Below are 10,534 nucleotides of genomic sequence, written 5' to 3' on the forward strand. Positions count from 1 at the left end.
ATAATAATAATAATAATAGAAGTTATTCAAAATATTAATAGATGCTATGTAAATAGTATAGGAATAATATTAAAATTACAGTGAGGGTAGAGCTATAGCTTTATGCTTTATATAGTTATTTTTGCTGGAATGATTATGTGAACAGGTTTTATCGCGCTTTACCCTGTTACATCTCAAATTACAGCCTCCGCAGACAGATTGAGTTCAAGTGAAAAAACTTTATCCGATAAAAGCAAGAAGAAAAGGATCTCAGGTCAACAGAAAAACTGAGCTGTAATTCCTGTTTCGCTCAAACCCCTGGGAAGTATGTGGGATTTGTGATCCTCTGGCTTTCCTCCTGCATAATTGAGCGAATCCGAAGCCTTTCATCATGGATTGGACTCTCTCTTGCTCGCTGTCTGTAGGTGTTTTCCTCGTCCTCAGGAGGTGAACGTTTGCTGAGAGCCGGCTAACCCGCTCTGAATGTGTGGGAATGTGTGTGACGTTTCATGTTTCTGCAGGTGTTTTGGAGTCTATGGATGCTTGTGTAATTTAGAGATGGTTTTTCTTCTGGTTTGTCAGACGGGACTTTAAAAAGAGGAATTATCACAGGCTGCATAGCAACAGATGAGTGAATAGTTGCAGTATCACACACTCCAGATTGCACGGCTTGATGGGTTGAGAACAATGGACAGTTTTGTTTTATCCAACTGAAGGAGCTCCAGCTGAGCTCACTTTGTGCTTTTTCATATGACTGAGAAATAATGGGTAACAGTCATCAGTAAGGTAAGATTTTTTATAGCATAGACTAGGTGGTTGCTAAGGTGTTGCTATGTAGTTGCTATGGTTGCTAGGGTGTTCTGGAGGGTTGCAATGGAATATTATTTTGTTTTGTGAATAATTAATATGTAACTAAAATACATAATATATAAATCTCTCTAAATATATGTTGTAGTAATATAAATGTATATTAAAGGGGTCATATGATGCGATTTCAAGTTTTCCTTTCTCTTTGGAGTGTTACAAGCTGTTCGTGAATAGATAAGATCCCTGAAGTTGCAAAGACTAAAGTCTCAAAACCAAAGAGATATTCTAAAATAAAAATAATATTTAAATTGGAAATATATATTATGTATTTTATATTTATTATATATGAATATAAATTTATGTTAATAAAATACTAACACACACATATATATATATATATATATACACACACACACACATATTAATATGACTAACTAAAAATAAATAAGTAATATATAAACTGGAGATATATTATGTATTTTATATTTATATATTCAAATTAAAAATGTAAATACTGTATATATATCTGAGAAATTCATATATGCAGAGTTTTTTATGTATGAGATTTTTATATTTATTATCAATTTAAAAATATAATACTAATATTTTAAATTAATATCTAAGTTTACAGTAATAAAATATTACAAATGCATTTTTTAAATGAAAATAAATTCTATTCATAAATATGTATTCAGTGAGTCATTTTTGGGTCATGCCCCACCATTTGAGAAAAATGCCATAGTCATAGTTTCTGCTTTCAAACGGCATAGCCTATGAAGTGCGTGCTTGTGTGTGTGTGTGTGTTTGCAGAACGAGTCCAGGCATGTAGGCATCCTGAATCTGTTAGTAGTCGTGTCGCTGTAGCGCTACGTGTGTTTGTGTTTGTGTATATGCATTACTGTACAGTATGTACGTGTAGCAGCTAGCCCCCACTTGAAATGGGCTAGGCTAAACAGCTCAGCTGCTCTTCAGCACACAAACGAGCCCGGAGGGGGAATATCGACCCTCCACCCCCACATACTGCCCCACTCCGCTAGCTGTACTCCTGTCAGAGCCGTCTGTCTCTCCCAGCGCTCAAGAATCAATCCTCTGCCTCCCTCAGAAATCAGAGGCTGTCTGTGGAGCACTGGGGGGGATGGGGAGTCTCCGCTTCATCCGATCTGTCGGAATCTCCTCAGCTGTTAGATAACAGCCCCTCACCACATTTCCACTTGTGACATGAAAATTTCCCATCTCACAGATGACAAACAGCCATGCTGTGCTTGGTTTAGGTTTTGTTCCCGTGTTAGTGACTATTTTTAGTTTATTTATTTAGCCTTTTTGGCATTTCCTGTATTTGTGCACTTACAAAAAATATAGATATATAGTTCTGTAGATATCCACACAATTTAATCTAAACGCAGTTAATATTTATTTACTCAAAATTTGTATGGATGGATAGCTAGAATTCAATTCATTAATCATTCAAAAATATGTTTTTTTTTTTATTTTAGAATCATTTATATACTGTTATAAAAAACCCAATGCTCAGCCGTCATATACAGCTAACCAGTTTGTTTGAGATGTGGTTCAGTTTGCCAGAGGCGATGTTAAATGCAAGTTTGTTTTATCCAGCCCTTTAATTGGTGTGCCACAGAAATCTAACGTCCTGTTCTGGGCTCAGTGGGACAGAACTCAGCTCCTAATTTATGTTTGGATTAAACTGTATGATTCCCTGACCTAATCTCAGATTTACGAGTTAACCTGAGTCTTACGCAGAATACCCTAGCAACCACTCAGAACTTCCTAGCAACCCTAAAGAAATGCTTTGGCATCTACCCACAGCTTCTTTTCTTTTGCTTCTTTTTATTTGTTTTCTTTTGTTGCTTTTTTTGTCTTTTGTGTGTGTGTGTGTGTGTGTGTGTGTTGTGTGTGTGTGTGTGTTTTGTGTTAGTTTTTTCCTTTTCTTATCTGTATTTCTTTTTTTCTTTTTGTACTTTTTGTATTGTTTTGTATTTTTGTGTTTATCTTTTGTATTTTGCATTTGATTTGTTACTTATCTTTTTCTTATCTTTATTTCTTGTTTCTATTTTCATTTTTTTATTTTTGCTTTTTTGTATTTGTTATGTTTTGTTTTTTTGCTTATCTTTTATTGCTTTTTGTTGACTTTTCTTATTGTATTTTTTTATTTTTATTTTTGCTTTATTGCTTCTTTTTATCTATTTCTTTTATTTTTGGTATTTTTTCTTTCTTTTGTATTACGTGTTTGTTTTGTTGTTTCTTTTCTTTTTCTTATTGTTTATTTATTTTTTTCTTTTTGTGTTTTTGATTGCTACTTTTCTTTTTCTTGTTTTGTTGTTTGTCTGTTTGTTTTTATTATGTTTGTATACTTTATTATGTTTTAATACAGAATCAGTGTGTTTTGTTTTTGTGTTGTTTTATTATTCAAATAGCCCTTCAAATGAAGAATCGGTTCCTAATGACGTTATCTGTCAAGCAGACTTCATAAACCGCTGACACAACACAGCATAAATTCGATGAATGAACTTCCTGTTTCCAGTTGTTGTTTACCATAGATCAATGATGCTTTACATAATGTCATAACCCTGTTTGACTCTTTCTTCCAGTAAGGTCGTTTCCGGCTGTCTAACAGATACAGCTTCAATCAGAGCCAAACATTCACACCTCACAAAGCAAATTAGATTTCCCTTTAATGACTGTGCCTTTGCATTTAATGACTGTTTTTGTTGTGGCTGGACATTAGTGAGGCATGAGCTGCCCTTTGATTACCCAGAGTTCACCCTGATTCATCTCATTGTGGTTTAGTGCTGTTGAACGTGTCAGTAAATTCACCCTGCTACTTAGAGTTAGGACTCCATTAATTGGGCTAACGAGACATCTGTGTTGCTGCAGGATGCAAGTTTTCCCTTGATACTGACTGGTAAACGCAGGGACCGTATAGCACCTGTGGGATTACAAATTTAAGAATCTGTTTAAAATATGCTGATCCTATGTTCTGACATAGCATCACATGAAAAACTAAGGTGAAGTACATTGTATTTAGCATTTAAGGTAAAATGGGCCTCTGCCTGGGCCTCTGCCCCAGTCTTTGAGTAGTTATACTGGTTGAATTAGGACCAACACACCCATGATACATTTATGTTATTTAGAGTCCATATGGTGGAGAGCAAACTAATGAGCTGTTGTTTCTCTCTCTTTCAGCTTTCTTAAACAACTTTTCACTGCATCATATTTTTTTTTTTAACCACAGATTTTTTGCAGGAATAGGGCCTAATTGGCTTAAAAAAGCGGACATTTGTAAAACAAATCAATCAGATACATTAATAGTTAATTTGCGACATGAACAAATAAATTAATGAAATCTCTATGAACACATTCACATTCTGTCTGAATTGGCAGACCATGATGATCAGATATTATTACATTTTGGCTGGTTATTTATTTATTTGTTATTTTTCTTTATTTTATTATTATTTTTGTCTTGTTGTATCTTTTGTTGCTTTGTTTTTATTTTTTGTGCTTTTTATATGTTATATTTTGGTTTTGTTTTTATTTTGTTTATGGTTATTTAACGCTTTTTCTTTTATATATGTATATTTATTTTATTTTATCTTATTTTGTTTAATTTTGTTTTCTGTTTTGTTTTCTTCATTTTATGTCTTGTTTTTCTTTTTCTTTAAGTTTATTTTTTGTTTTATGGATTTCTTTTATTTTGTGTCTTGTTTTTTGTTTTCTTTTATTTTGTTCATTTGTTTTTGTTTATTTTCTTTTGTTATTTTTTTTATGTTGTCATTTCAAGTCTGTTTTTTTATTTGCTTTCTTTTCAAGCCTTTTTTCAAAGAGTGAAGAAAAAGCTGCCATTGCACTTGTTGTAAACAGTTTTGCATGAGAACTTGTTTGTAAATACCATATTTCATTCAGCGTCACTTGGAATCGATGTGGACAGACATCATGAAAAAATAACTTGAATTTCCTATCATTTCAGGGTCAGTGCAGGTCTTTAATGGTATAGAGCGCGTATCTGAGCACTCTCCTCATAACTCCAGTCTTGTGACTGTACGGTTTGCAGCACTGCCAGTGAACCTGAAGTGTGCAGGTCTCTAGTGAAAGCTTGCAGGGCTCTAGGGCCTTCGGCTGCGCTCTAACTCCGCATTCACACTTCTCGGCTAAGATTAGTTCCACTCTGCCGGGCCTGTAACAGCTCCTCTAAGAGACGGGTCGCCCTGAGCTGCCAGTCTGCCAGGGTTTCTGGAACAAGAGGCTTCCGTTTTTGTAGAATTTATCACCCTGTAGGCAAGCGGGGGCTTGTTCTGCACGTTTATAGAGAGTTAAGGACTGTAAGGAAGTGTGTGTTTAGTGAGGTTTGTGTGGGTGGATGGGAAAGTGTCTCTGTCTGTCCCTCAAAGAATGTGTGTGTGTGCTGGCAGACAGACAGCATGACATGTAGAAGAATGTGTGTGTGTGTGTGTTGGGGGTCCGTGAGGATCGTATTGCAGTGGCTGTCACTGGTATGTGAGAGGAAACTGCTGAGCGGTCCTGTACTCAACTGAAGCGAGGTTAAAATGCACTAAACACAGCCTCATGCTACCGTGGGTCACACAAGTCAAGTCAAGTCAAGTCACCTTTATTTATATAGCGCTTTTAACAATACAGATTGTGTCAAAGCAACTGAACAGCATTAATTAGGAAAATAGTGTCAATAATGCAAAATGACAATAGTAAACACAAATTTTTCAGTTAAAGACAGTTCATCATTGAATTCAGTGATGTCAACATCCAGCTCAGTTTAAATAGTATCTTTGCAATCAAGTCAACGGTATCGCTGGAAATGAAGTGTCCCCAACTAAGCAAGCCAGAGGCGACAGCGGCAAGGAACCAAAACTCCATCGGTGACAGAATGGAGAAAAAACCTTGGGAGAAACCAGGCTCAGTCGGGGGGCCTTGTACCATGGCGCAGTACGTTTTTCTCTAAACTTTTTCAACACAAACTGCGGCCACTTGGTTTCTCTGGCCTTTTTCTTTTGATCAGATCTGTCTGTGTAAAATGACAGCATTATTTAGGTGCTGTATGTAATTTTTTGACTGTACAAAGTATAAAAATCCCATAATATGTTTGTAGATATTTAGGAAACATGTTAAGTTCTTATACTTGTTTCTCCGAAAAACAACGCTACAGCCAGTTACTCTGCTTCAAAATGTGCGTTCCGTGTTGGAATGTCTGTTTTTGTTTTGTTCTGTGTGATTCCGCCCATTGCCAGTTTACCCAATAGTATTTCGACACCCCAGGTTGCCAGTTGGTGGAAAACACAGCGTAATGCAGCCATGGAAGCCAGCAAATGAACTGGGTCAGAGATTGCAGATTCTACCCCACCTAAAAGCCTTGGCATCCATCTGAAACGCTCTATGACTGGAGGAATATTAAAACGTGGATAAATCAGCCTACAGTGTAAGGCTTGTTGCTTTCTGTCGTCAATTGCAGCCTTTCCTGTTGCATGTCCTCAATCTGGCAACCCACATGAGTGTCGAGTCTGAGGAGGAGGGGACGGGAGAAATAACCTCCAATATCTCCATTATTTTGAATTTGGACTGCAGTTCCAATTTCAAACACTAGTTGTCAATATTACATACTGCACCTTTAATTTTTTTGATTGCTTGTAGTAATCTCTGACTTTTTATTAATAGGGCATGCTTAGGCAGAACCTCTAACAGCAAGGATAAATTTGTACATTTTTGCATCCTATTTTTAATATACATTCCTGATGTTATTGAGAATGACTTATCAGTGCATGTCATTGATTACGAAATAGTATTCGTAATCTTTAATCAAAGGGTAATCACTTATCTGAAACATCTTTGATGCAAAATGCATCCTTTTCAGCTATGCTCAAGTGGCATTTGGACAATGTTAACCAATAACCAAACAGTTATTTATTTCTTTAGTAAAATTGCATCAGTAGAATTAGAAATGCATGATTAGAATGGCTTCATTCCATTCTGGCTCAATTTTCAATGTCCAATAAACGATTTGTGAGGAATAAAATCAAGGCCCATCCATTTTTTTTCTCATTGTTTCTCATTTCTTCTAAAACCTCATTTTAAAACTGTAAAGAACACCACTCACATTTCTTCAGAAAATGTAAATCTAGTAAATCTGAATTTTAATATTGTGTTGTTTTCATATGCAGTAATGAGACTATGGTTTAATACTGAATATCTCTCTAGATAAAGATATTTCAGTGCACCAATATCACAGTTTATTTGTGTTACTTAAGGAATAACAGAATATTGCCTGCATACATAGTTGGTTAATAATTCATGAAGTTCATGCATAAATCATGAAAACGGGCCAGTCTTTAGCGGCAGTGCTGGAAAAAGAGGGGGGTCAAATATTCGTTTGAAGTTTTTTAATGGTACAAATTGCATCAAAGTTATTTTTCTGAAAAATATATATATTTTCATATAGAAAAAAAAACTTGTCAAAAGTCCAACGATTTATGAATGTAATAGGTTGTTACGGGTAGTGTGGCACAGTGGTTAAAAATCTAGACTTCAAATACTGTAAAACATGATTAATAAACCATCCAAATGTATTTATTGTTTATTCATCTATTATTGTTTTATTTTAGATAGATTATTTATTTATTTATTTAAATACAATATAATAAGTAAATAAATACATGCATTTATATTCATTTTATTCATATTTATTTTTATTATATATTTTTATATAAATATTAAATATGTTTATATTTACATTTTATTTATTTTTCTATATTTTTAAATTATATACTATTTTTTATTTTTAATAAGCTACTTGAATTTGACTCTAGCAAGGTGTTTTGCGTAAAAGCATCAGCTAACTGGCTGTCTGTCTCTTTGCAGGTCTAGGCCATGGGTGGAACCAAGAGTAAACCCAAAGAGCTCGGCCAGCGCTCCCGGAGTCTAGACGACGGCACTGGAGGTCACCATCACAGTCCCAAGCAGTCGTCCTTCACACCCAACCGGAGTCCACCAGTGGACGGTACCAGACGCGGCACCCAGCCCAACATCATCAACGCGCAGCAGGCGCTGTTTGGAGGAGTGAACTCGAACAACAGCATCACGTCTCCTCACAGGGTCGGCACGCTTTCCGGTAATGCAGCGATTATGTCTGATCAGTGTCCTTACACTTATGCTTTTGCTGACTTTCCGTATTATAGTGTTTATGGATTTGGGCCAAGACGTCTGAGGGGTGATTTAACTGAACAGTTGCACCATTTTCTAAATCTAAATTAGGCTCATTAAAGATTTGTGTATATATATAATAATAGTAGGTGCAATCAATTTTTAATTAATTTATTGTTTAAATCTCATGAATGAGAATCACAGGAAGTGAATCAGACCTGTCAGACCTTTAATGGACCATCTGATGCATGCTGCACACAAAAATAGAGTGGGATTTTCCGAACTCCTAAGCTCTGATCTGATTGGCCGGCGTTCCAAGATCTCTGAGAGTGATCTTTCATCATTTTTCATTTTGTTCAGTATTATTCTAAATGATTTAGTATTGTCTATACAACCATTCTTGGAAACTGCTGCACCATTATTTAAATACATGTTCAAATAATAATAGGCTTTTATTAATAATAATATGTTTTATAATAAGTAATTATAAATAAATAAGTAAATAAATAAATAAATAAGTAAATAATACTGTACATTTATTAGTAATAATATTATTATAGTATTATAATTCAAATATATTTTTTATTTGTTCGTTTTTTTTTTATTTTAGTTAATGTTTTAGTAGTTTTGTGTTTTTGTCATTTTTATTAGTTTTTGTTAAATATGTCTGTATAGTATTTATAGTCCTTAATTTTTATCTCTGTTTTATTTATTTTAGTACATTAAGTTCAGCTGAATGAAAATAAGACATTTTGCTTTTGCAACTAACTGAAATAAATATTTTAATTATATATTAATTATATAACTCAGTTAATAAAATATATTTTTTATATTATTGATTTATATATAAATTTTATTTCAGTTAATAAAATGTTTTTTTATATTATTTATTTTTATATACATTTTATTTTATTTCAATTAATAAAATACTTTTTTAATACTATTTATTTTTATGTTGATTTTATTTTTTCAAGTAATAAAAGGTTGTTTGTTCAATGGTTTTATTTTTAGTTAACTATAATAACCCTGATTTCAGCATTACTTTAATAGGCCAGCATGCAAAAAAAAATAATTCAGATTTACCAGCTTAGATGACACTTCGACGCTTCATAGAGTTCTTATGCTGGTAGTCAAAAGTCTGACTGTACAAGTCTAGACTATTTTTAGATGCCCATTTTCATTGGCAACCCAACATTGCATTATATTACTTAGGTTAATGAAATTTCCCTGCTGAAGTTTTTGAATTGCATGCATCAAGATAATGGTCTGTTTGTCTCTTGTATTTTTCCATAGGCGGTGTGACCACGTTTGTGGCTTTGTATGACTACGAGTCACGAACCGCCTCCGATTTGTCATTCAGGAAAGGAGAACGACTCCAGATTGTCAATAACACGTAAGGGGGAAACACACAAACACACACGCAAAAATAACAGGGCTCCGGAGGGCAATAGACACACCCATTGACGCAGACATTCACACACACTCATGTCTCTCATCTGTCTGACTGCTGTAGCCCCCCTTCCTCTTCGGTAACCATAGGAACTGGCTCCCTCTGAAGGCGCTGTATTTGTGGGATGACGGCTTTTTGTTCTCTGGATTCCTTTTTTGGTCTTCCTGTGCACACAAAAAAAGCTCAGTTGCACGTCTTTACCTCCACTTCCCCTCCCGGACCAAAGGGAGCATTTTCCTTCCTTTCTACACCTGCGCTTCACTTCCTTATTCCAGTGTACAGCGCTACCGTTAAGAGAATAAAAACAATCTCAGTAACATCCTCTGGTTTCGGCACAAAGCGGGACCTGGGGAATTGCTATTTTTTTTTATGTCAGGCCCAATGCTGTGTGATATATGGGTGAATCTCTCGAAACAGAACATGGCCGGTTCATATTTCAACCCAAAATCGAGAGAAGGAAATGAGAAATAATATTTATATATATATTTAAATATATATATATATACAGTGGTGTGAAAAAGTGTTGGCCCCCTTCCTGATTTCTTATTTTTTTGCATGTTTGTCACACTTTAATGTTTCAGATCATCAAACTAATTTAAATATTAGTCAGAGATAACACAAGTAAACACAACATGCAGTTTTTAAATGAAGGTTTTTATTATTAAGGGAAAACAAAATCCAAAACTACATGGCCCTGTGTAGTTAGAACCATTTATGGGGATTTTGAACATTTTGGGTTAAAAAACCCGGATGTTTTCATGAGATTCACCCTTTAAAGGAACACTCCACTATTTTTGAAAATAGGCTCATTTTCCAACTCGCCCTAGAGTTAAACAGTTGAGTTTTACCGTTTTCGAATCCATTCAGCCGATCTCCGGGTCTGGCGGTAGCACTTTTAGCTGTAGCTTAGCATAGATCATTGAATCTGATTAGACCGTTAGCATCTCACTCAAAAATAACGAAAGAGTTTCTATATTTTTCTATATCATCGTGTACTAAGACCGACGGAAAATGAAAAGTTGTGATTTTCTAGGCCGATATGGCTAAAAAAAAAAACCTCATTCCGGCGTAATAATCAAGGAACGTTGCTGCTGCACCCATGGTACGGCAGCAAAGTTCCTTGATTATTACGCC

At 34.9% G+C, this 10,534-nt stretch overlaps 1 protein-coding gene across 1 annotated transcript in view; it reads left to right on the plus strand.

The window, feature by feature from the left end:
- LOC107697882 (proto-oncogene tyrosine-protein kinase Src-like) overlaps positions 1-10,534 on the plus strand; it is a 51,256-nt gene that overhangs the window by 22,622 nt on the left and 18,100 nt on the right. The window contains exons 2-3 of the mRNA XM_016498726.1: positions 7,669-7,918; positions 9,244-9,343. Of these exons, the coding sequence (XP_016354212.1) occupies positions 7,678-7,918; positions 9,244-9,343 (341 nt within the window). The 5' untranslated portion in view covers positions 7,669-7,677. The remainder of the gene's footprint in view (positions 1-7,668; positions 7,919-9,243; positions 9,344-10,534) is intronic.

Source organism: Sinocyclocheilus anshuiensis, unplaced genomic scaffold (genome assembly GCF_001515605.1).
Source record: "Sinocyclocheilus anshuiensis isolate Anshui unplaced genomic scaffold, SAMN03320099.WGS_v1.1 scaffold78, whole genome shotgun sequence".
Taxonomy (NCBI): Eukaryota; Metazoa; Chordata; class Actinopteri; order Cypriniformes; family Cyprinidae; genus Sinocyclocheilus; species Sinocyclocheilus anshuiensis.